Source organism: Aquarana catesbeiana, linkage group LG01 (genome assembly GCF_042186555.1).
Source record: "Aquarana catesbeiana isolate 2022-GZ linkage group LG01, ASM4218655v1, whole genome shotgun sequence".
Lineage (NCBI taxonomy): Eukaryota > Metazoa > Chordata > Amphibia > Anura > Ranidae > Aquarana > Aquarana catesbeiana.
Window position 1 is genome coordinate 392,533,968 of NC_133324.1, and position 27,971 is coordinate 392,561,938.

The 27,971-nt window shown below is 40.5% G+C and overlaps 2 protein-coding genes across 3 annotated transcripts in view; both read right to left on the reverse strand.

The window, feature by feature from the left end:
* Positions 1–5,713, reverse strand: part of LOC141122046 (transmembrane channel-like protein 2-B) — a 177,243-nt gene extending 171,530 nt beyond the window's left edge. Inside the window, exon 1 of the mRNA XM_073611876.1 lies at positions 5,668–5,713. Within this exon, the coding sequence (XP_073467977.1) occupies positions 5,668–5,713 (46 nt within the window). The remainder of the gene's footprint in view (positions 1–5,667) is intronic.
* Positions 5,714–9,847: 4,134 nt separating this feature from the next.
* LOC141147232 (transmembrane channel-like protein 1) overlaps positions 9,848–27,971 on the reverse strand; it is a 179,219-nt gene continuing 161,095 nt past the window's right edge. For both annotated transcript variants that reach the window (XM_073634409.1, XM_073634429.1), the window contains 3 exons: positions 14,951–15,029; positions 14,756–14,852; positions 9,848–10,470 (listed from right to left, as the gene is read on the reverse strand). In XM_073634409.1, the coding sequence (XP_073490510.1) occupies positions 10,349–10,470; positions 14,756–14,852; positions 14,951–15,029 (298 nt within the window). In that variant the 3' untranslated portion in view covers positions 9,848–10,348. The remainder of the gene's footprint in view (positions 10,471–14,755; positions 14,853–14,950; positions 15,030–27,971) is intronic.

Here is a 27,971-nt window from a genome sequence, read left to right on the forward strand (position 1 = left end):
CAGAGAGAGCCACGCTGCCCAGCGCCACCAGAGAGAGCCACTAACAGGGCACAGACATGCTACACTACTGACCAGAGTCGCCTCTGGGGAACCCAGAGTGAGTGAGTGATCGTCCAGCCAGAGGAATCACTGCTGTCGTTTCGCTGGGTCTAGTAAAAGAGCCTGTTGGCCATTATCCATTACCTATCCTAGGGACTGTACTACGTCTGCAGTCTCTGACCATGATAATGTGATAATGACATTGTCGAAAAGGGGCAGTGCATGGGTGACCCTAAAATTATGCCCCCCCCGAAAAAAGTTCTGCGGACGCCCATGCACACACACCCTCCAAATCACATCAAATAGTGGGTGTGATCAGTCAAATTTCACGAACAGTAGGAGGGTCTTAAAGGGGCATTAAATACCAGGATTGCATTACATACAGAGTGCAGATTTCAGGGGGGTTACACACAGAGTGTAGAGCTGTCACTTGTAAACACAGAAACTGGACTTCTGTGTTTACAAGTGATTGTGGTGAGCAGGCCCCCCCAAGGGTCTGAGCCAGAGGTGGTAGAACTGAGTTCCACCAATTTCCCCCTGAAAAAAAGCCCTGTGTATGTAAATCATACACAGTCTGTTGGCAGCACAGATAAACTGATCTTCAGCACTGCTATAAGGAATTTAGAGTATTTAGCAGGAGATATTACCAGAGGACAGCATCCATTACCAGGAGTAGGGATGAGCTTCGAGTTCGAGTCGAACTCATGTTCGACTCGAACATTGGCTGTTCACAAGTTCGCCGAACAGCGAACAATTTGGGGTGTTCGCGGCAAATTCGAATGCCGCAGAACACCCTTTAAAAGTCTATGGGAGAAATCAAAAGTGCTAATTTTAAAGGCTTATATGCAAGTTATTGTCATAAAAAGTGTTTGGGGACCCGGGTCCTGCCCCAGGGGACATGGATGAATGCAAAAAAAAGTTTTAAAAACGGCCGTTTTTTCAGGAGCAGTGATTTTAATAATGCTTAAAGTCAAACAATAAAAGTGTAATATCCCTTTAAATTTCGTAGTGGGGGTGTCTATAGTATGCCTGTAAAGGGGCGCATGTTTCCCGTGTTTAGAACAGTCTGACAGCAAAATGACATTTCGAAGGAAAAATTCCATTTAAAACTACCCGCGGCTATTGCATTGCCGACAATACACATAGAAGTTCATTGATAAAAACGGCATGGGAATTCAAAACAGGGAAACCCCGAACCAAAATTAAAAAAAAAAAATGACGTGGGAATCCCCCTAAATTCCATACCAGGCCCTTCAGGTCTGGTATGGATATTAAGGGGAACCCCGGCCAAAATAAAAAAAAAAAATGACGTGGGGTTCCCCCTAAATTCCATAACAGACCCTTCAGGTCTGGTATGGATTTTAAGGGGAACCCCGCGCCAAAAAAAAACGGCGTGGGGTCCCCCCAAAAATCCATACCAGACCCTTATCCGAGCACGCAACCTAGCAGGCCGCAGGAAAAGAGGGGGGGACGAGAGTGTGGCCCCCTCCCTCCTGAACCGTACCAGGCCATATGCCCTCAACATTGGGAGGGTGCTTTGGGGTAGCCCCCCAAAACACCTTGTCCCCATGTTGATGAGGACAAGGGCCTCATCCCCACAACCCTGGCCGGTGGTTGTGGGGGTCTGCGGACGGGGGGCTTATCGGAATCTGGAAGCCCCCTTTAACAAGGGAACCCCCAGATCCCGGCCCCCCCCTGTGTGAAATGGTAAGGGGGTACTTACCCCTACCATTTCACTAAAAAACTGTCAAAAATGTTAAAAATGACAAAAGACAGTTTTTGACAATTCCTTTATTTAAATGCTTCTTCTTTCTTCTATCTTCCTTCATCTTCTTCTGGTTCTTCTGGCTCTTCTGGTTCTTCCTCCGGCATTCTCGTCCAGCATCTCCTCCTCGGCGTCTTCTATCTTCTTCTCCTCGGGCCGCTCCGCACCCATGGCATGGGGGGAGGCTCCCGCTCTTCTCTTCATCTTCTTCTTCATCCTCTTCTCTTCTTCCTTCTTCTCTTCTTCTCTTCTTCATTTTCTTCTCCGGGCCACTCCGCATCCATGCTGGCATGGAGGGAGGCTCCCGCTGTGTGAAGACGTCTCCTCATCTGACGGTTCTTAAATAACGGGGGGCGGGATCACCCGGTGACCCCACCCCCTCTGACGCACGGGACATGACGGGACTTCCCTGTGGCATTCCCCGTGACATCACAGGGAAGTCCCTTCAAGTCACCGTGCGTCAGAGGGGGGCGGGGTCACCGGGTGGCCCCGCCCCCCATTATTTAAGAACCGTCAGAAGAGGAGACTCCGTCACACAGCGGGAGCCTCCCCCCATGTCAGCATGGGTGCGGAGCGGCCCGGAGAAGAAAATGAAGAAGAGAAGAAGGAAGAAGAGAAGAAGGAAGAAGAGAAGAGGATGAAGAAGAAGATGAAGAGAAGAGCGGGAGCCTCCCCCCATGCCATGGGTGCGGAGCGGCCCGAGGAGAAGAAGATAGAAGATGCCGCGGAGGAGATGCTGGACGAGAATGCCGGAGGAAGAACCAGAAGAGCCAGAAGAACCAGAAGAAGAAGAAGATGAAGGAAGATAGAAGAAAGAAGAAGCATTTAAATAAAGGAATTGTCAAAAACTGTCTCTTGTCATTTTTAACATTTTTGACAGTTTTTTAGTGAAATGGTAGGGGTAAGTACCCCCTTACCATTTCACACGGGGGGGCCGGGATCTGGGGGTCCCCTTGTTAAAGGGGGCTTCCAGATTCTGATAAGCCCCCCGCCCGCAGACCCCCACAACCACCGGCCAGGGTTGTGGGGATGAGGCCCTTGTCCTCATCAACATGGGGACAAGGTGTTTTGGGGGGCTACCCCAAAGCACCCTCCCAATGTTGAGGGCATGTGGCCTGGTACGGTTCAGGAGGGGGGGCGCACTCTCGTCCCCCCCTCTTTTCATGCGGCCTGCTAGGTTGCGTGCTCAGATAAGGGTCTGGTATGGATTTTTGGGGGGACCCCACGCCGTTTTTTTTTTTTTTGGCGCAGGGTTCCCCTTAAAATCCATACCAGACCTGAAGGGCCTGGTATGGAATTTAGGGGGACTCCCACGTCATTTTTTTTTTTTAATTTTGGTTCAGGGTTTCCCTGTGTTGAATTCCCATGCCATTTTTATCAATGAACTTCTATGTGTATTGTCGGCAATGCAATAGCCGCGGGTAGTTCTAAATGAAATTTTTCCTTCAAAATGTCATTTTTCTGTCAGACTGTTCTAAACATGGGAAACATGCGCCCCTTTACAGGCATACTGTAGACACCCCCCCAGGTACGAAATTTAAAGGGATATTACACTTTTATTGTTTGACTTTAAGCATTATTAAAATCACTGCTCCTTAAAAAACGGCCGTTTTTAAAACTTTTTTTTTGCATTGATCCATGTCCCCTGGGGCAGGACCCGGGTCCCCAAACAGACAATAGACAATAACTTGCATGTAAGCCTTTAAAATTAGCACTTTTGATTATTGTTGTTCGTGTCCCATAGACTTTAATGGTGTTCGCGTGTTCGAGCGAACTTTTTTCCTGTTCGCATGTTCTGGTGCGAACCGAACAGGGGGGTGTTCGGCTCATCCCTAACCAGGAGTAGTGTCTCTTTTTAACATAGGCCAAAGATTTTTCTGCAGTCTGTACTGGCTCCATGTCATTGTACTGCTTTCTGAAATGTACAAAGTGAAGGAGGCCTCCCTGAGTTGACCCTCTTCATCTGGAACCCGACCTTGTGCTAAGCACTGTCCCTCATAAGTCAGTTCCTTTACCTACCACACACTCACCAGAAACGCATGAAAATGACACAGGGTTCCTTATCTAAAAGGTTCCCTTGCTTAAGATAGTCGCCAAGGTTTCATTAGAGTTCAGTGTCCAATCAGGCTACTTTCCTCTTTTAAGGCAGTGTACCGAATCACTAAGGGATCAATTTCCTTACAAGACTCCCCCTCTCATGCAATAATGGAATGAAGCAGGTTACAGGTAGGCTAAGGCTAACTGAATCTGTCCAATGCCACTGTTAGAAATCACAGGGCCCAATACAGCCTACCACCCCTCCGAACACATCAAAACAATATTTTCACTAAAAATACACTAAAATCATTATTAGCGGACATAAACATAACATAACGTACAACATTCCTGATAACTTAAAAAGATTAACTGTATTAAGTTAATAAAGCATTCTGTGTGTAAATGAGGTATTGGGGCTCATTCACATAGGTGTTTTGGCCTATACAGTTTGAATCAGTGTTTTTTTTTTTTAAATGTGGCTATTGCTGTGTGCAGGCAGCCTATGTTACGCCTTGGGGATACAGAAGCTGTATGAACACAGCCTCAGCTCCTCATCTGACAGCCGTGTGAATACAGGTGTATGGCCCCCAAACATTAACAATGTGCATTTGGGGCCACTCACCCACACCTGCACACCTATTAAATTAGGACCTGCAGCTATTTTTGTACAGCCGCTGCATTCTCATAGAGTAACAGACGACTCCCACTGCACAAAAAAACTGCTCATTTACACTGTATGGGCCAGAGAACCCATGTAAATGAGCCCTTAACTTTTTTAAATTATCTGTTTTTAAAAAAAAAAATTTACAATTTTTTAATTTTATCATAATTTATTTTAAAAAAATCATAATTTTTTTAAATTATTTTTTACAATTTAAAAAATTAATACATTTTTATTTTTTTAAACACTTTTTTACAATGTATTATCTTTTAAATTAAAAAAAAGTTTACATTTGTTTTTGCAACGCTGGCTGGGGTTTGGTGCAGGGGAAGCAATTACAGGAAAGATGCCCTGTGTCTGTGTCTCTCCCTGCAGCAGCTAAAAGCCAGCGGGAGGGAGAGAAACCAGCTTTCAGCTGTTGCAGAGAGCCACATAGGGCATCATTCCTGTAATTCCCCCTCCGCCCCACCACATTGATTCCTCCTGCTGTTTGGGCCCCTAACATAAGGACCAGTGGTGCCCCCCTATTGACGGCCCTGCACCTGCCTACATGCTTATTTCTGTGTTCTGAATCAAAACGTAATCATTAATACAACTCAAAGTATCATAGACAGTACCTAACTGTGTTGTTGCAAGTGCAGTATTATGGGCATTCACTTTAAAGAACTAACTACCCTGTTGAAATGCAAAGGAAATACTGTATGTGTTGTGCACACCATTTTATGGCAAGAGCTGGTGCTCTTTTTATAGAAACCTTTATGCAATAATATTTTATTTCTATATAATATTAGCAAAAAGTGTTAAATCATTGCGGAACGTCTTATTAAATGTACACTGTACTGTACAGAAAGCTATATTTCTTACTATGCCTTTTAATAGACTAGAGTATGTTTAATGTAAGCTAAATTTGTGGGTAAACCAAAATATATATAAGACACTAAGATGTGTAAATTGAAGCCCAGCTTACAGTATGTTTACAGGTATGTTTACAGTTTATTTTAGTTATACATAACTGTCATACAAAGTGTAATTAAAAAAAAAATTACAGTTACAGAAATCAAGAAAACACACTGCCATTTAAACAATTAAACACATGAAGTTACAGCATCATTACTAAAACCCAAGTTTGCAATAAAAAGAAAAAATGATCACATTTTCCACATACCATTTTCCATAAGGTTCTCCATCTTGCTTTTAAATTTCCGTACCATTGTGAGAGGTGTGTGAGGCAGTTACTTTATTGCAATCCTTGACCTGTTAGATTTATGGTTTGAGCGTCTCTGAATGTGTTTAAACTAATGGCACTCTGCATTGTGCTGGTGTCACATAATCTGACATAATGTTAAATAATAAACTACAAGTCACACCTATCTATTGTACAAGACACAGTAATATGAGCAGTGGTACTAGTCTAAAACATATATGGTCTGTGAGGTCATCCAAAACATTTGTATATTTAAACTCTTCATACTATGAATTGCAGTAATGTGCAGTGAATTTTTTTTTTTTGTCCATTATGGTGAATTCAGAAAATTTAAAATGTACAAGTATTTCTAAAAAAACTAGAATTGTGTGAAAGGGCACTAAAAACTAATTTCTCATGGATTTTGATAAATTGCCATATTTAATTTTAGAAGTTTGTTCTCCTGTTGTTACCTAACTGGTATAACACTATTATTATTATTATTATTATTATCATCATTTAAAACTGTGTCTTTTATCTCTCTGATCAAAACAAACAATTATTAGTCAGATTACAGAGAGCTACAAAAAGTGATTTCAGAATAAAATGGTAAAATTTACAATAGGATTTTTAAAAAATCTATGAAAATTTTATTTAACAGCAAAGACTTCTTAATGGTGCTTGGTATTCTTGATACTGACGGCAAATTGCACCTTACAAACATGCTTAACAAAACCTGTTATTAAAAAATCAATATTAAAAGGCTTGTTTTAATCAAGGCTTATGTCTGTAATAAATGACTCATAAAATACAATGTTGAATATCTCTTTACCCCAGATAGAACTCATATAGAATATGAAGGGTAACACAAGATAACACCAGAAGCTTAAATAGAATATGAAGGGTAACACAAGATAACACCAGAAGCTTAATTTTAATTTCATGTCCTAAAAATATATAAAGTCTCATCAAACACTATGGTATTGTGTAAAGGTAACAAGTGAATTCCTGGAATGCTTCAGAAAGTATAGGATATGATTTCAGATCAGTGGTAAAAACAACATGACGATCACATTTTTAAGAAATGGTGTGTGTACAGGACAAAATATTCTAATAATAACATAACATAATATATCTTTGAAAATGTACCAAAAAAAAGAAGCAAACAAGATAAAGAAATAACCACAAGCACAGACATCTTTATTGTTTTAATTCCACACAGTTTTGTCCAGATGCTCAGTATGGGTTTCTATCCTGTGAACAAGTCTGGCTCAGTGTAATGTGTTAAAATATTAATGTGGCATATTACATTTCATCACCTTCTGTTCAGAATTACAACTGGTTTGTGACAATAACAAATGCAGAAGCCAACATTTACCATGAAGTATCTTACATGTAATACATTTTCAGTCAGTATCTCTTTTAGACCACTGGCCACTGACTTGTTAGGAAAGTCATAAATAACACAGTGCCACTCTCATTTCCCCAAAATGTGCAAGTTAGTAACAAAATGGTTATATTTAAAGCATAACTAAACTCAAAGATAAAAACAGAGTATTACAGATTACCTGTTCATAGATGTGGCGACTGTTTGTTTTCTCTTTTCACACTTTGTTCTTTATTTTAACCTAGTAATTCTGCCATTAACTCACTTCCTGTCCTAAGGTGACAACTGCACTAGGCAGCCTTGTCACAACAGGACTGGGAGTGTGTCAGGACTAGAGATGGGAAGGCTCAGAAAAAAAATTGAAACTGCTTTTTTTTTCTCCACTTTTTATCAAAGCCATTTGTTTTTTCCAGAAAAAATGAAGAAAGAAATGTGCACTATGTTCTTTTACAATATACTATAGCTATGTTATGGTATTCAATCTATATAACATGAAGACCTAATGTAAGATTTCTGAGACTTTACATAAAGTCTTCAATTATTGCAAGTTCTCTCAGCAGAAGACTTTGACAAATCCTTGAATACAGTTCAAAGTAACACTGTACTTCTCAATGCAGCTCTCAAACAAGAGAAATAGCATTTCCGCCACTAGGGGACACTGCATGGGAAAGGCTTCAGTTTAGTTTGTTTGTGGGCTCCATCCTGTTCCTATTACAGCTGGGTGATTGTTGAGATACAGTAAATGATAGTTTCTGACCTCTCAAGTCTTAATTGACAGGTAACATTTTTAGTTACAAAGTGTAACAAATGGACTTTCAATTGGTAAAACGACTCCACATTGATTTTTCTTTTTTTTTTCTAACATTTCCAGTTTTTTCAGTAAAAACATTTTTTCCCGTGGCATCAAAATTTCTGGAAATTGTGCACCTCTAATTTAATTATGTAGACCTGTAATTTAGGTCTACGTAATTCTGTGTTAGGACTACATAATGCCTCCCTCTCTTCTCCACAATAGGGGTAGAGGTTTTGTAGTACAGAGATAGCAGGGAACAATGCCAACTCTGTTCGGAGTCAGATAGTACAGCTTACAAAATGTCTAGCTTGATGAGCAGCTATTTTATTTGTGCTTAACGAACAGATATACTGTACAACGTAATAAAACTCTTTCAATTGTTCATTTAGCAAACCAAAAGGGAGGAAAAAAGAGAAATGTTTTGCTAGAGTTTACATACACTTTAAATCTCATGTCTCTGGTGAGCAGCCATGGAAGGCTGATAAACCTCCACTAGAAGGGTCTGGAAAAGGCTTCATATTTTTATAAATGGCCTAGTCATAAATAGAATTATGGATTATGTATCTGTTTATAGCTATCTGTGGTTTAGGTACCTAAATGTCTAAGAAAATACCAATGAGACAGGCACCAAACACCCCTATATTACTGTTATGCCCCGTACACATGGTCGGACTTTGTTCGGACATTCCAACAACAAAATCCTAGGATTTTTTCCGACGAATGTTGGCTCAAACTTGTCTTGCATACACACGGTCACACAAAGTTGTCGGAAAATCCGATCATTCTGAATGCGGTGACGTAAAACACGTACGTCGGTACTATAAACGGGGCAGTGGCCAATAGCTTTCATCTCTTTATTTATTCTGAGCATGCGTGGCACTTTGTCCGTCGGATTTGTGTACACACGATCGGAATTTTATATCCTGCTCTCAAACTTTGTGTGTCGGAAAATCCGATGGAAAATGTGTGATGGAGCCTACACACGGTCGGAATTTCCGACAACAAGGTCCTATCACACATTTTCCGTCGGAAAATCCGACCGGCATAACAATACCTCCAAGATCCTCTTTTTACTTCCAGAGACATGGCCTATCCCATCTGTATGCAGTGTGTTACATCTGTGCGCACACCAACTCATGGTTGCTGGTTGTGCACATAAGTGTAAGCATGTGAGGCTCTGTTAGCATGAATTGCCATTCATCCCTGAGGCTGGGCATGCTAACAATGCCTGGAGGATATTTAAATGGTTTTCCTTGAAGTGGCCAGCGCTGTGCCACCTTACCATCCAACTTGTATATTATATTGTTATTGTTCTGTTTACATGTTGCTGACCTGCTTGTGTCTCCAACTGTTACAAACTCAATCTATTTCTTATTTTTCTTGCCTCCTGCTGCCACAACGTCAGCCTGTCTGCTGCCTGCTCAGAACTCTGCCTGAACACTGGCCTGTCATCATAATTTATCCTATCCACTCAACAAAGCCACTGTGCTCCTGCAACTCTTTGGTGAGGCAACCATGTGGTCAGTGACATGGTGTCAGCTTGCATCAAAGTAGCCCAGGGGCCTTTAGGTTTCTGGCCCATAACTCCTTGAAGGTTTCTCTGATGAAGACCAAGTAGTCACTTAGACCCTACACCTTGGTTGAGCATGAATCACCTCCAGGGATGTCACCTAAAATAGTTAGACACAGCCAAGATGCAGGCTGCCAGAGATAGTTTGCCACTCAAGAAACACTGTGAGATCTCTGAATTAAAAATCTCTGTGAAAAAATTTCAGAGAGAGTATATTCAACTTGAAGGTTGTATCCAATCCCTGGCTTGATCATCTGTTTCCACAGTCGGCTCTGCAGCAGATTCTGCCAAAGCCACATTGTCTAAGACCTTAAACTAGAACTATAGGCATAACTTTTTCCTTTTTTGGAGACAACTCAACAATTTGGGAATTTCTTTTACTTTCACTTTCAATGATAATGGTATACAGGACAAAAATAGAGATGGTGAATCTTTCTCACAGGGGCACAGACAGCAATAAAAACTGACAGGTGTGGACTGACAGTCATTACTTTCTGTTGGCGGTGCGGTGGGATAGATTTGTTTAGAGCATTAGTGTCATATCTGGTGTAAACATTGTAGGACTGTTGTTTTAAAGCATTTGTGCATGAATTAGGTAACTTTGTGATAAAAGAATATAACCTCTGTGAAAGTATTTCTTCTTCTTGAATATTTTTATTGAGACTATAGATAACATACTGGCCTAGATAACATATATAAGAAATACAACAAATGTTTTTTTTTTTAATTATGGTTTATTCATTTAAATACTGGTAATTATACTGAGTCAATTGACAATAGAGGACAAATACACATGTATTAATCATAGATTCTGGAAGCTTTTTACAGTAGCTATTAGTATTCTGATTGTTATCATTAATATTTTCTTTTTTTAATTTTTCATATTTCTAGATTTTTGGGTAATTCCTGGTCTTTATGAAGGCTTAGGTGGTCCTTTAGTTGGTGGTGGTTTAGTCACAGCAATACGAGGGGGAACTTCCAGATTTTTCCCTTTAGGACCAGCTCCTGGATTTTCATTCTTATTGGGCCCTCCCCCTGAAGTACAAATGCCATAATTCACATAACCACATCAACACTGCTTGTCTTCAAGCTCATATTTTTTAATAATGATGCAACAATAAAACTGTACATACAAATGTTAATTCAGACACCATAAATACAGGAATTTGAGTGCAAAAAGTTTTACTAATATTACTAAAAAAAATTAAAACACAGAATTGAATCACTTTTCTCTTCTATCACATATACCCAATTTTCCCCACTAAGTGTGGCACATGTGCAACTGGTGCGAACCAAATATGCTATTGTTGTATATTGTGCACCTTAGCTGGCATGATCTGCATATAGAGATGATAGCAAGTATACACTGAATACAGGGTTCATGAGAACAGGGCAGTGCTGAGTATAAATTGAAGAGGGGCAGGGCGAAAACTTTGTGCATCACCAGGTTTACTTACAAGTTGAATCTTATGCAAAGTGAGTAGAATTTGCATCCTTCTTATTGGAAACATAGGATCTTTGATGTGACAAATTAAAATATATTAATAGGAAAACAGTTTATCATTAACCTAGTAGGCAATCAATTAAAAAACAATAACAAAATCCTTATTGAAAGTGAAGATGTGTGTGTTATCCCGCACTCCCTTAATAGCCAAATACCAATTATCCTAGTGTCAATGTGTAATACAATATGGGTGGCTGCAAACAAATGATCGTATTCCCACAACCTCAAAAATGATATAGTGACATAAATCTTGTTGTGCCTCCCTCTACTTAACAATAATACATTCCTTTAACTGTCTTATTTACAAAAAACCCTTTGATGTTAAATCAAATCAACCTAAACAATATAAATAACACATTTTTCATGCAGATGGATAAGTTGCAAGAAAAACAACAGAAATTACCACTGTTTGCCTGCAGAGAAATACTCGCAGATTTAAAGGACCACACAGGTAATACTTAGAAAAGTGTACTACTGCAGAGATCAATAGAGGAAGCAAGGAGGAACATTGGAGAGGAGCCTGATTGTATTAGAATATTGGAAAATATTGAGCTAATTAATTAATAGATTCATTTTTCGGTGGGTTTTTTGGTCTTCTCTTTTCCTTTTTGTTTGTATTTTTTTTCTTTTTGTTTGTATATTATGTATAAGAAAAAATCTAAAAGTAAATTCTGAAATTGCTAAAAAAAAAAACTGCAGCTTAACCACCTGGTTTTATGACCTCCCAGGCTGTATGTGTGAACAAGCCCTAAGCAGTCCATTTTTTCACACACTATCATCACAGCAATCACCAAGATTCCCTCATTTTCTAACTGAATTTAACTGGGAAAATGTGTGTCTTATAAATATGTGTGAATCTTGTGTGATAACATAAGTAGAAACGTAAAGCGATTGTAAATATTAAAAAAAAAAAAAAAACAAACATGTCTATACTTACCTGCTCTGTGCAATGGAGATTGCACTGGGAGCCAATGGGTCCCAGTGCCCCAGCAAAGCCAGTGAGACCTGGAAGTGAGGGGGGAGGAGAGATGCAGACATGCACAGTGTTGGATCGAATGAGGGATCAGGTAAGTAAAAGGGGGTGAGGGGGGATGCTGATGCCTAAACATTTTTTACCTGAATGCATTAAGGTGAAAAACGTTTAGGCTTTAGAACCACTTTAAGTGCTAGTGTAAGGCCATGACTGAATCGGATCCATACAACAAAATTTTCACAGATGGCTTCAGTGGCACAATATTCTGATATCACATATTCTGGATGTGTAGTTGATCTTTTACTATTTATATTTAGGTTGGCTTAAATACAGCAACCCAATCTGATTTATTTCAAGCAGGAAAAAGCCTTTTATTCCACGTTCAGACAAATCAGATTGGGGTGCTGTTGCTGTAAGCCAAGCTTAGAGTGAACGTTAAAGGGTCAATTAAACATCCAAAATCCAAAATCCAAAAAACAACACATCTGCCTGTCTCTTTTAGTGATGTATCCATAGCATTATTTATGGAACTGATCTGATGAATCAAAGCAGTACACAAGCACATACTTGTGCTAGTTTTTAGGTAGTCCTAAATTCTCCTAGTCTTCACTTAAGTTTCACACAAGGCCATTTTAAGAACCTTACAATCGAAGCTCTCTATCTTACATGTATACATACACAGGCACACATACTAGGGCCAATTTAAACATGAGCCAGGTAACCTACAAGTAGGGATGAGCTGAACATCCCCCGGTTCAGTTCGTATCCAGAACATGCGAACAGGCAAAAAATTTGTTCGGACACGTGAACACCGTTAAAGTCTATGGGACACGAACATGAATAATCAAAAGTGCAAATTTTAAAGGCTTATATGCAAGTTATTGTCATAAAAAGTGTTTGGGGACCTGGGTCCTGCCCCAGGGGACATGTATCAATGCAAACAAAAGTTTTAAAAACGGCCGTTTTTTCGGGAGCAGTGTTTTTAATAATGCTTAAAGTGAAACAATAAAAGTGTAAAATTCATTTAAATTTCATACCTGGGGGGTGTCTGTAGTATGCCTGTAAAGTGGCCCATGTTTCCCCTGTTTAGAACAGTCTGAGAGCAAAATGACATTTCTAAAGGAAAAAAAGTCATTTAAAACTACTCGCGGCTATAATGAATTGTCGGTCCTGGGCTCCCAGCAATACACATAAAAGTCATTAAAAAAAACTGCATGGGATTCCCCCACAGGGGAACCCCAAACCAAAATTTAAAAAAAAATGCGTGGGGGTCCCCCCAAATTCAATACCAGGCCCTTCAGGTCTGGTATAGATATTAAGGGGAACCCTGCGCCAACATTTTTTTAAAAATGGCGTGGGGTCACCCTCAAAATCCATACCAGACCTGATTTTAAGGGGAACCCCGCTCCAAAATTTAAAAAAAATGGCGTGGGGGTTCCCCTAAAAATTCATACCAGACCCTTATCTGAGCATGCAGCCTGGCAGGCTGCAGAAAAAGAGGGGGGGGCGAGAGAGTGGCCCCCCTCCTGAACCGTACCAGGCCACATGCCCTCAACATGGGGAGGATGTCCCCATGTTCATGGGGAGAAGGACCTCATCCCCACAACCCTTGCCCCGTGGTTGTGGGGGTCTGCAGGCAGGGGGCTTATCGGAATCTGGAAGCCCCCTTTAACAAGGGGACCCCCAGATCCCAGCCCCCCCTGTGTGAATTGGTAATGGGGTACAAATGTGCCCCTACCATTTCACAAAAAAAGTGTTTAAAAAAGTTAAAAAAGACAATAGATGGTTTTTGACAATTCCTTTATTAATGTCTTCTTCTTTCCCCGTTTCTTCTTTCATCTTCTTCTGGTCTTCCTTCGGTTTTCTTCTTCTTCCTCCATCTTGTTCTTCCCCCGCTTCTTCCTCTAACTTCCTCTGCTTCTTCCTCCGGTCTTCTTGTCCGGCATCTTCCTCCGGTCTCCGGTTGTGGGGATGAGGCCCTTCTCCCCATCAACATGGGGACAAGGTGCTTTGGCAGGCTACCCCAAAGCACCCTCCCAATGTTGAGGGCATGTGGCCTGGTACGGTTCAGGAGGGGGGCCCCTCTTTTCCTGCGGCCTGCCAGGTTGCGTGCTCGGATAAGGGTCTGGTATGGATTTTTGGGGTGACCCCATGCCATTTTGTTTTTTGTTTTTTGGCGCGGGGTTCCCCTTAAAATCCATACCAGACCTGAAGGGCCTGGTATGGAATTTGGGAGGACCCCCACGCATTTTTTTTTGCTTCGGGGTTCCCCGGTGGGGAAATCCCATGCTGTTTTTTTTCAATGACTTTTATGTGTTTTGCCAGGAGCCCGGGATGCCGAGTACTTTTAAATGACTGTTTTTCCTTTAGAAAATTTTGCTCTCAGACTGTTCTAAACATGGGAAACATGTGCCACTTTACACCCCCCAGGTACAAAATTTAAAGGAATATCACACTTTTATTGTTTCACTTCAGGCATTATTAAAATCACTGCACCCGGGAAAAACTTCAGTTTTTAAAACTTTTTTTGCATTGATACATGTCCCCTGGGGCAGGACCCAGGTCCCCAAACACTTTTTATGACAATAACTTGCATATTAACCTTTAAAATTAGCACTTTTGATTTCTTCCATAGACTTTTAAAGGGAGTTCCGCGGCTTTTGAATTTGCCGCGAACACCCCAAATTGTTCGCTATCCGGCGAACAGCCAATGTTCGAGTTCAACTCATGTTCAACCTGAACCTAAAGCCCATCCCTACCTACAAGCATGTTGGAATGTTTCAAGGTTTTCTTCTATTCTTAGAAGATTACTATATTAGTAACAACGTAATCCGTATTCTTACCAGGGGAATTGTCTTTACTGGCTTCTTGAGCTTCTGCTGCTATTTCTGCTGCTTTTTCTGCTGCTTTTTTACTGCGCTTTTTATTCTCTTCAGCTTGCTAAACCAGATGTCAAACAAATTCATGAGATAACCATCAAACATTTAGCATGGATTTGATGAAGTAATGTACATAAAATATATCATATCTATACTTACGCTCTGCAGTTTTTTCTTGAGTTCCAAAATTGCAGCTTGGTATCCCTTTGAAGTTGCATTTAGATAGTAGATGCTCATACTGGGAATAAAAAGTAATGATTGACAATTTCAATAAACTACATCCAAAATAAATTAAAAGTATTACACAGTAAGATATATGAATATATTGATGCATCTGTTACAGAGTTTTAAAGGATTGGTATGACTAGGCCAGGGGTCACATTTTGCAAAGTTACAGATCAAATTAAAGCTCACTAATCTATAAAGGCTGCCATTCTTGACCTTCTGCTGGAAATACTAGCTGTTTCTGGCCTAAGCACTGAGCCACTAACTCATAGGTGTGCACACAGGGTATACCGGCTGTGCCTGAGCAGCCCCTAATCACCCTGTATGCAGATTCCCCCTATTTAGACCCCTGATTTTTTGACCAAATAATAAAAAATTAAATAATAAAAATAAAAACCACTGACATCAATTTCTGCCCTACTGACACCGTCCACTGCTCTACTGATGCCATCAGTTTATATACACACAAGCATAGAACATGCGAACAGGCAAAAAGTGCTAATTTTAAAGGCTTATATGCAAGTTATTGCCATAAAAAGTGTATGGGGACCCTAGTACTGCCCCAGGGGACCTGTATCAATGCAAAAAAAAGTATTTAAAACAACCGTTTTTTCAGGAGCAGTGATTTTATTAATTCTTAAAGTAAAACAATAAAAATGAAATATTCCTTTAAATATTGTGTCTGGGGGGCCCACTTAGTCTGCCTGTAAAGTGATGTATCTGTCTGATGTATTTTACAGTGCCACAGCAAAATGACATTTCTAAAGGAGAAAATGTCATTTAAAATTGCTTGCGGCTATAATGTATTGCCGGCTCCTGGCAATATAAATAAAAGTCAAGGTCAACTGATCACTGTATAACTGTACGGGTGATGCTGGTTAGTTCGTTTATTTTTTATAGTGTCAGGGCACCCGCCGTTTATTACCGAATAAAGGTTTAGCCCCCTGATCGCCCGGCGGTGATATGCATCGCCCCAGGCAGCGTCAGATTAGCGCCAGTACCGCTAACACCCACGCACGCAGCATACACCTCCCTTAGTGGTATAGTATCTGATCGGATCAATATCTGATCCGATCAGATCTATACTAGCGTCCCCAGCAGTTTAGGGTTCCCAAAAACGCAGTGTTAGCGGGATCAGCCCAGATACCTGCTAGCACCTGCGTTTTGCCCCTCCGCCCGGCCCAGCCCAGCCCACCCAAGTGCAGTATCGATCGATCAATGTCACTTACAAAACACTAAATGCATAACTGCAGCGTTCGCAGAGTTAGGCCTGATCCCTGCGATCGCTAACAGTTTTTTTGGTAGCGTTTTGGTGAACTGGCAAGCACCAGCCCCAGGCAGAGTCAGGTTAGCGCCAGTACCGCTAACACCCATGCACGCACCGTACACCTCCCTTAGTGATATAGTATCTGAACGGATCAATATCTGATCCGATCAGATCTATACTAGCATCCCCAGCAGTTTAGGGTTCCCAAAAATGCAGTGTTAGCAGGATCAGCCCAGATACCTGCTAGCACCTGCGTTTTGCCCCTCCGCCCAGCCCAGCCCACCCAAGTGCAGTATCGATCGATCACTGTCACTTACAAAACACTAAACGCATAACTGCAGCGTTCGAAGAGTCAGGCCTGATCCCTGGATCGCTAACAGTTTTTTGGTAGCGTTTTGGTGAACTGGCAAGCACCAGCGGCCTAGTACACCCCGGTCGTAGTCAAACCAGCACTGCAGTAACACTTGGTGACGTGTCGAGTCCCATAAGTGCAGTTCAAGCTGGTGAGGTGGCAAGCACAGGTAGTGTCCCGCTGCCACCAAGAAGACAAACACAGGCCCGTCGTGCCCATAGTGCCCTTCCTGCTGCATTCGCCAGTCCTAATTGGGAACCCACCGCTTCTGCAGCACCCGTACTTCCCCCATTCACATCCCCAACCAAATGCAGTCAGCTGCATGAGAGGCATTTTCTTTATGTCCTCCCGAGTACCCCTACCCAACTAACCCCCCCCAAAAAAGATGTCGTGTCTGCAGCAAGCGCGGATATAGGCGCGACACCCGCTATTATTTTCCCTCCTGTCCTGACAATCCTGGTTTTTGCATTGGTGAATGTTTTGAACGCTACCATGCACTAGTTGAGTATTAGCGTAAGGTACAGCATTGCAAAAACTAGGCACACTTTCGCAGGGTCTCCCAAGATGCCATCGCATTTTGAGAGAACCGAACCTTGAACCGGTTACAGTTATAAAAAAAAATGTAAAAAAAAAACCACAAAAAAAATATAAAATAAAAAAAAAATAGTGGTAGTTTTATTGTTCTCTCTCTCTTTATTCTCTCTCTATTGTTCTGCTCTTTTTTACTGTATTCTATTCTGCAATGTTTTATTGTTATTATGTTTTATCATGTTTGCTTTTCAGGTATGCAATTTTTTTATACTTTACCGTTTACTGTGTTTTATTGTTAACCATTTTTTTGTCTTCAGGTACGCCATTCACGACTTTGAGTGGTTATACCAGAATGATGCCTGCAGGTTTAGGTATCATCTTGGTATCATTCTTTTCAGCCAGCAGTCGGCTTTCATGTAAAAGCAATCCTAGTGGCTAATTAGCCTCTAGACTGCTTTTACAAGCAGTGGGAGGGAATGCCCTCCCCACCGTCTTCCGTGTTTTTCTCTGGCTCTCCTGTCTCAACAGGGAACCTGAGAATGCAGCCGGTGATTCAGTCAGCTGACCATAGAGCTGATCAGAGACCAGAGTGGCTCTAAACATCTCTATGGCCTAAGAAACCGGAAGCTACGAGCATTTCATGACTTAGATTTCGCCGGATGTAAACAGCGCCATTGGGAAATTGGGAAAGCATTTTATCACACCGATCTTGGTGTGGTCAGATGCTTTGATGGCAAAGGAGAGATCTAAGGTCTAATAGACCCCAATTTTTTCAAAAAAGAGTACCTGTCACTACCTATTGCTATAATAGGGGATATTTACATTCCCTGAGATAACAATAAAAATGATTTAAAAAAAATGAAAGGAACAGTTTAAAAATAAGATAAAAAAGCAAAAAAAAAAAAGCAAAAAAAAAAAAAGCACCCCTGCCCCCCCTGCTCTCGCGCTAAGGCGAACGCAAGCGTTGGTTTGGCGTCAAATGTAAACAGCAATTGCGCCATGCATGTGAGGTATCACCACGAAGGTCAGATTGAGGGCAGTAATTTTAGCAGTAGACCTCCTCTGTAAATCTAAAGTGGTAACCTGTAAAGGCTTTTAAAGGCTTTTAAAAATGTATTTATTTTGTTGCCACTGCACGTTTGTGCGCAATTTTAAAGCATGTCATGTTTGGTATCCATGTACTCGGCCTAAGATCATCTTTTTTATCTCATCAAACATTTGGGCAATATAGTGTGTTTTAGTGCATTAAAATTTAAAAAAGTGTGTTTTTTCCCCAAAAAATGCTTTTGAAAAATCGCCGTGCAAATACTGTGTGAAAAAAAAATGAAACACCCACCATTTTAATCTGTAGGGCATTTGCTTTAAAAAAATATATAATGTTTGGGGGTTCAAAGTAATTTTCTTGCAAAAAAAAATAATTTTTTCATGTAAACAAAAAGTGTCAGAAAGGGCTTTGTCTTCAAGTGGTTAGAAGAGTGGGTGATGTGTGACATAAGCTTCTAAATGTTGTGCATAAAATGCCAGGACAGTTCAACCCCCCCCCCCCAAATGACCCCATTTTGGAAAGTAGACACCCCAAGCTATTTGCTGAGAGGCATGTCGAGTCCATGGAATATTTTATATTGTGACACAAGTTGCGGTAAAGAGACAATTTTTTTTTTTTTTGCACAAAGTTGTCACTAAATGATATATTGCTCAAACATGCCATGGGAATATGTGAAATTACACCACAAAATACATTCTGTTGCTTCTCCTGAGTACGGGGATACCACATGTGTGAGACTTTCTGGGAGCCTAGCCGCGTACGGGACCCCGAAAACCAAGCACCGCCTTCAGGCTTTCTAAGGGCGTAATTTTTTTTTCCCTCTTCACTGCCTATCACAGTTTCGGAGACAATGGAATGCCCAGGTGGCACAACCCCCCCCCCCCAAATGACCGTATTTTGGAAAGTAGACACCCCAAGCTATTTGCTGAGAGGTATAGTGAGTATTTTGCAAACCTCACTTTTTGTCACAAAGTTTTGAAATTTGAAAAAAGAAAAAAAAAAGGTTTTTCTTGTCTTTCTTCATTTTAAAAAACAAATGAGAGCTGCAAAATACTCACCATGCCTCTCAGCAAATAGCTTGGGGCGTCTACTTTCCAAAATGGGGTCATTTGGGGGGGAGTTTGTGCCACCTGGGCATTCCATGGCCTCCGAAACTGTGATAGGCAGTGAAGAGTGAAATAAAAAATTTACACCCTTAGAAATCCTGAAGGCGGTGATTGGTTTTCGGGGCCCCGTACGCGGCTAGGCTCCCAAAAAGTCCCACACATGTGGTATCCCCATACTCAGGAAAAGCAGCTAAATGTATTTTGGGGTGCAATTCCACATATGCCCATGACCTGTGTGAGCAATATATCATTTAGTGACAACTTTGTGCAAAAACAAAAAAAAAAAATTGTCACTTTCCCGCAACTTGTGTCAAAATATAAAATATTCCATGGACTCAAACATGCCTCTCAGCAAATAGCTTGGGGTGTCTACTTTCCAAAATGGGGTCAATTGGGGGGGTTTGTGCCATCTGGGCATTTTATGGCCTTCAAAACTGTGATAGGTAGTGAGGAGTGAAATCAAAAATTTACGCCCTTAGAAATCCTGAAGGCGGTGATTGGTTTTTGGGGCCCCGTACGCGGCTAGGCTCCCAAAAAGTCCCACACATGTGGTATCCCCGTACTCAGGAGAAACAGCTAAATGTATTTCGGGGTGCAATTCCACATATGCCCATGGCCTGTGTGAGCAATATATCATTTAGTGACAACTTTGTGCAAAAAAAAAAAAAATTGTCACTTTCCCGCAACTTGTGTCAAAATATAAAATATTCCATGGACTCAACATGCCTCTCAGCAAATAGCTTGGGGTGTCTACTTTCCAAAATGGGGTCAATTGGGGGGGTTGTGCCATCTGGGCATTTTATGGCCTTCAAAACTGTGATAGGTAGTGAGGAGTGAAATCAAAAATTTACGCCCTTAGAAATCCTGAAGGCGGTGATCGGTTTTTGGGGCCCCGTACGTGGCTAGGCTCCCAAAAAGTCCCACACATGTGGTATCCCCATACTCAGGAGAAGCAGCAGAATGTATTTTGGGGTGCAATTCCACATATGCCCATGGCCTGTGTGAGCAATATATCATTTAGTGACAACTTTTTGTAATTTTTTTTTTTTTGTCATTATTCAATCACTTGGGACAAAAAAAAATTATATTCAATGAGCTCAACATGCCTCTGAGCAATTTCCTTGGGGTGTCTACTTTCCAAAATGGGGTCATTTGGGGGGGTTTTGTACTGCTCTGCCATTTTAGCACCTCAAGAAATGACATAGGCAGTCATAAACTAAAAGCTGTGTAAATTCCAGAAAATGTACCCTAGCTTGTAGACGCTATAACTTTTGCGCAAACCAATAAATATACACTTATTGACATTTTTTTTACCAAAGACATGTGGCCGAATACATTTTGGCCTAAATGTATGACTAAAATTGAGTTTATTGGATTTTTTTTTATAACAAAAAGTAGAAAATATCATTTTTTTTCAAAATTTTCGGTCTTTTTCCGTTAATAGCGCAAAAAATAAAAACGGCAGAGGTGATAAAATACCATCAAAAGAAAGCTCTATTTGTGGGAACAAAAGGACGCAAATTTCGTTTGGGTACAGCATTGCATGACCGCGCAATTAGCAGTTAAAGCGACGCAGTGCCAAATTGTAAAAAGTGCTCTGGTCAGGAAGGGGGTAAATCCTTCCAGGGCTGAAGTGGTTAAGGGGAACGCCACACCAAAATTAAAAAAAAAAGCAGGGTGAGGAATCCATATCAGGCCCTTATGCATTTTTCTGGTCTGTCGGGTGGGTGATTGAAGATGGATGGACATTGCAGGACACTTTTTTTTTTTATTAAAGGAATTGTCAAAAACTGTCTTTTGTGGTTTTTACTTTTTGACACTTTTTTTGGTGAATGGGTAGGGGTACAATAGCCATTCACATAGAGGGGGAACGGGACCTGGGGACCCCCTTGTTAAAGGGGGCTTCCAGATTCTGATAAGCCCCCCTCCCGCAGACCCCCACAACCAGCGGGCAAGGGTTGTGGGGACCCCAAAGCACTCTCCCCATGTTGAGGGCATGTGGCCTGGTATGGTTCAGGAGGGGGGGGGCGCTTGCTCATTACCCCCATCCTGTCCTCCAGATTGCATGCTCGGATAAGGGTCTGGTATGGATTTTGGGGGGTACCCCATGCCATTTATTTTCATTTTGGCGTGGAGTTCCCCTTAATATCCATACCAGACCTGAAGGGCCTGGTATGGACTTGGGGGGACCCCATGCCGTTTTTTTCTTAATTCTGTCATAGGGTTCCCCTTAACCACTTCAATACACTGTATTATGTACTGTACACTAACTGCACTGTGTGTATATATATATATATATATATATATATATATATATATATATATATATATATATATATATATATATATTTTAGACTGCCTAAACTGTATATATATACATATATATATATATATATATATATATATATATATATATATATATATATATATATATATATACAGTATATATATATATATATATTTTAGACTGCCTGAACTGTATATATATATATAGATAGATATATAGATATATAGATATATAATCTATATATCTATATATCTCTATATATATATACTAGACTGCCTACACCTAAGCAAGAGGCACCACTAACCAAACACTGCCATGAAGACCGAGGAACTCTCCAAACAAGGGATAATGTTGTTGAGAAGACAAGTCAGGGTTAGTTTATAAAAAAGTATCCAAATCTTTGATGATTCCAAGGAACACAATCAAATCTATCATAACCAAATGGAAAGAACGTGGCACAAGAGCAAACCTGCCAAGAGACAGCCGCACACCAAAACTCACGGACCAGGCAAGGAAGGCATTAATCAGAGAGGCAGCACAGTGACCTAAGGTGACCCTGGAGGAGCTGCAGAGTTCCACAGCAGAGACTGGAGTATCTGTACATAGGACGACAATAAGCCGTATGCTTCATAGAGTTGGGCTTTATGCCAGAGTGGCCAGAAGAAAGCCATTACTTTCAGCAAAAAACAAAATGGCACGTTTTGAGTTTGCGAAAGGGCAAGTGGGAGACTCCCAAAATATATGGAGAAAGGTGCTCTTGTCTGATGAGAATAAAATTTAACTTTTTGGCCATCAAAGAAAAAGTTATGTCTGGCGCAAACCCAACACATCGCACCACCCAAAGATCACCATCCCCACAGTGAAACATGGTAGTGGCATCATCATTCTGTGGAGATGTTTTTCAGCAGTCAGGACTGGGAAACTGGTCAGGGAAAGATGGATGGTGCTAAATACAGGGATATTCTTGAGCAAAACCTGTACCACTCTGTGTGTGATTTGAGGCTAGGATGGAGGTTCACCTTCCAGCAGGACAATGACCCCAAACACACTACTAAGGCACACACATGCAACACATGAATGGTTTAAGGGGAAACGTGTAAATGTGTTGAAATGGCCTAGTCAAAGCTCAGACCTCAATCCAATAGAAAATCTGTGATCAGACTTAAAGATTGCTGTTCACAAGCACAAACCATCCAACTTGAAGGAGCTGGAGTAGTTTTGCAAGGAGGAATGGGCAAAAATTACAGTGGTAAGATGTGGCAAGCTCATAGAGACTTATCCAAAGTGTCTTGGATCTGTGATAGCCGCAAAAGGTGCCTCTACAAAGTATTGACTTTAGGGGGTGAATAGTTATACACATTGACTTTGTCTGTTATTTTGTCCTATTTGTTGTTTGCTTCACAATACACTACACCTGAAAGCACAGAGAATCCTCTTTCTAAAAAAGTTTTTTTTTTCTATGAACATACTGTAGCGATAAAACTGGAAAATTCCTAGCAAGACCACTGAGAATCCTCTTTCTAAAAAGGTTTTTTTCTATGAACATAGCGATAAAACTGTAAAATTCCTAGCAAGAACACTGAAAGAGGTACAATTATCTACCAATATATCGGCCATAAAAAACTAAAACAATCAATTAATTCACGAGACTGAAAAAATTGCCCAAATATTTCATAAATATTATACTGAACTGTACAATTTACCACAACCACACAAACCAGCCGAATTAAGTGGAACACGTCCTCAATTAATCAAACAATTTCTTATAGATAGCGGTTTACCTGTTTTAGAGGAACATGAACCACAAATCTCACTGCCTAATTTATGTAAAATCTTTGCACACTACAACTACTTCTCTAACTTCAAAATAAACTATAAAAAATCTAAGGAGTTGAACTTAACACTAATAGGTAATAACCTATCTACTACACAGAATAATTGCATCTTTAAATGGGAAGACAGTGCCATCAAATACCTTGGGATATGGCTTACCCCAAAAATAAAATCAATCTATATGGAAAATTATAAACCACTTTTACAAAACATCAATAAAGATCTGGAGAAATGGTCCTTAAAATATTTTTCTTGGTTTGGTAGAGCAGCCATAATAAAAATGACAATCCTGGCTAGAATTTTGTACTTCTTCCAGACTCTACCAATCGTGCTACCAGCGAGCTTTTTTCACGCATTGAATTCCATGACTAGGAGATTCCTCTGGGTGTCTAAAAACCCACATATCAATCTCAGGCTACTCACCAAAGCTAAACACATTGGAGGCATGGGTTTTCCAAATTTCTGAAATTATTTTGCTTGGCATCTTAATCGAATAGTCGATTGGAATTGTCATGCAAACAATAAGGACTGGGTGAGTCTGGAGAATATCATAGGGCCTATTCCAATAACACACGCACCTTGGATCTCATGGAAAGACTGCCCTACACAACTAAAAAAATCATCCAATCATAGGCGCCACGTTAAAAGTTGCACAGAAAATTATTAAAGACACTGGACTGACCTCATCACCGGGTCCAATGACACTGATAAGCAAAAACCCAAAATTCCCACCAGGTCCAAAAAGGTGACCAGAAAAAACAGAAGATGAGACAAAACCCTAACTAGCGACACACTGTTTTGAGAAGGACACAGTGAAATCACTAATAGAAATTAATAAAGTAAGCGGACAAGAAACATTATCACACTTGGAATATCACCAGATTTATAGTTTCGTCTCCAACCCCAATAGATGTAAATACTTTACTAGGCCCTTATCACCACTTGAAGAGGTATGTCTTGAGGCTGAAAAAATGGAAAAGACTATATCACTGGCATATATCTGGTTACAATCCTCAGGCTCCACGGAACTAAATAAACACAAAAGATTGTGGGAAGATGCCCTAAATACTGCTTTTAGCGATGACCAATGGCTACATGCATGTGTGTTTGCACACAAATGCTCAATTAGCACATGCAACAAAGAAACCTCCTACAAACTTTTGACGAATTGGTACAATACACCATTCAAAATTCATAAATGGTTCCAAGTGACTTCAGATCTATGTTGGAGATGCAACGGGGTAAAAGGTACCATGCAACATATATGGTGGGATTGTGACCCGATACGTCCATTTTGGCAAAAGGTTTATGACATAATTAAACACATAACAGATACTTCAATTCCATTAACTTGCCGCCTCAATCCCTGCAACATCTCCAAGATACGCCCCTTCCTAACCAATGTCACCACAAAGCTTTTAATCCACTCCCTGGTCATCTCCCGTCTCGACTACTGCAACTCCCTCCTCATTGGGTTACCTCCAAATAGGCTATCCCCACTTCAGTCCATCATGAACGCTGCTGCCAGGCTCATCCACCTCACAAACCGCTCAGCGTCTGCTACACCCCTCTGCCAATCCCTCCATTGGCTGCCACTCAGTCACCGAATTAAATTCAAGATACTAACTATAACTTACAAAGCCATCCACAACCTGGCCCCCAGCTACATCTCTAACCTAGTCACAAAATACAAACCTAATCGTTCTCTTCGCTCCTCCCAAGACCTCCTGCTCTCAAACTCCCTTGTCACCTCATCCCATGCTCGCCTTCAGGACTTCTCCAGAGTCTCTCCCATCCTCTGGAATGCTCTACCCCAATCCATCCGATTTTCTCCTACTTTATCCACTTTCAGACGATCCCTGAAAACTCAGCCTATCTGGCCCCCACCTAACAACTGTACATTTATCTTCTCAATCAGCACATCACCCACAGTTATTACCTCTTGTATCTCTTGACCTTCCCTCTTAAATTGTAAGTTAGGAGCAGGGCCCTCTGATTCCTACTGTATTAAAGTGTATTGTATTTGTACTGTCTACCCTCAAGTTGTAAAGTGCTATGTAAACTGTTGGCGCTATATAAATCCTGTATAATAATAATAATTAACGGCAGCTTGCTGCCTATTACATATATCTAATGGCCCAATGAAAAGATATAAGCGATCATTAACTAGATTTCTACTTACGGATGCAAAAGCCTTAATTCCCAGGTATTGGAAAAACCACAAAAACACCAACTATTGAAGAATGGCTCCTTAATGTACACGATATGTATGGCATGGAGGAAACTAGGGCCATAGCTCATGAAACTACAGAGACATTTAACACACTGTGGAGAGTTTGGGTCATATTCAAATACTCTGAAGAATTTAAATCCCTTATGGCTGCATGAGGAGCAGTCAGGCACTTTAAAAACCTCATGGATTGCCTAAACCTTCTTTCTTCCTTTCTTTTTTCCTCTCATTCCTATTACCTCATATACACTATTTTTCTTTCTATCCTCAGTAACCTTGTAAGGTTACCTAAAATAAAATTTCTACTACTAGCATAGCAGTTCTCAAGTTCAATAACTTTTTCTTTTTTTTTTTTTATAAAAACCTATATAATGGGAGTCCCTGGTCATGACTAGGAAACCCAGCTAGGTTAATGATTCTTGTTATACTAAAAGTAAAACGAACAAAACACACTCTACTATCATTAGATATACGATATATTGAATATTCATTAATTCCTTATATCTATTGTTATGTTTTACACAACTGAGATTATTTGTGTAATTGTGATGCTTTAATTTTACTCCGATAAAAACTTTATTGTGAAAAAAAACATGTACAAATACATAAGGGGTCCATATAGTGAACTTGGTGTTGAGTTATTCACTTTAAGGTCATCACAGAGGACAAGTGGGCACTCCTTTTATCTCCAAATATTGAAAGGTTTCTTCACAGTAAGAGCTGTGAAAATGTGGAATAGACTCCCTCCAAAGGGGGTTTTGGCCAGCTCAGTAGATTGCTTTAAAAAAGGCCTGGATTCTTTCCTAAATGTACATAATAAAACTGGGTAATAACATTTATAAGAAAAGTTTATGCATGGAAAGTCTGATTGCCTCTCGAGGGATCAGGAAGGAATTTTCTCCCCTTCTGTAGCAAATTGGATCATTCTTTTCTGGGGTTTTTCACCTTCTTCTGGATCAGCTGTGGGTATAGGATTGTGAATATGGGATTGTATGATTTTATTGGTTGAACTTGATGGACTTGTGTCTTTTTTTCAACCTGACTAACTATGTAACTATGAATCCATAGGTCACAACAATGAAGTTGGATTATTTGAATAACATCTGCATGTACTGCTCAAGTATCAAATGTTAACGTAAGCGCGTGACAAAGTCGCCATCGCACTAGTTTGTTCCCTCGTTAAACTTATCTTACGCTAACAATTTGAGTAAACTTTTTTCCCCTACATGTGTCCTAATGTAGCATCAAACGAGAGAATAAAACACTTCTGAAGAAAAAGGCTTATATTCATGATGAGGTTTACCATTCTGCTACATACAAAAGCCACACTAATGTGATATAATTGTTTATAATTTATATAACATTACAGGAAAATGCATTTTTTTCAAATTATTTTTTACTTTTAATTTTCAAAAAGTACCAAGGAAATAAAGCTATATGTTTCTAAATGTACTACCAAATGAATACACTATCTGTTCCAAAAAAAACAAAAAAGTCGAATATGTTAGGTTAAACTGCAAACACTAAAATGGATAGATGCTGGTACATAGTAATATTGTGATAATAGGATTTGTTTGTCCATGTAGGATTGGTGCATCAGCATACGTGCGCAGCTTTAGTACATTTGGAACAGTGGCTGTTTATGGTGAATGTGCATAGTATTGATACTGTGCCAACTGCTGGGCACACACATCAAATATCCCTTGCAATGGGTGATACTAGATTAACTATGGGTGCTTGTTGTAGAGTGAGAGGGCATTCTCCAGTGTGTGTGAGAGAGACACATGGGCTTTATGGAAAGCAACACTAGGTGAGGCAGCTGTCCACCAAAGTCAGTGTACATGGAGTTCTGTGAACAACAGGACTGCCATAAAGGAGAGTTCTGATGGCACAGACTGAGCTGGAAGACTGTAAGAATAAAGTGTTTAGTCCATCACTAAAGTTGGAGCAGCAAAATGTAACTCTCAGTAGGCTATTTCCTTCCTAGTGGAACATTTGAAAGACTCTCATAACAAAGACTAAGTGCTGGATGTTCTGGAACCTGTAAGTGAAAGTATTTAGTTATCAGCTAAACCAGTGTAGCCCCCTCTAGTGTGTGCTAGATGTAGAATAGTTTTTTTTGTAGTGTAAAGTTTGTTAGTATAGGTAAATTTAGTTAGCTCAGGGCTAAGCCTGAGCTGTGAATCTGGGTCAGGGTTCAGTGAGTCAGGGCTTGATGACTCATTCTGAAAGCTCTTCTGCTGCCTCCCCCTGGTCTAGACAGTTGTAGAAACATCTAGAGCTAGTGGGTGGAGTTTAGGGGAG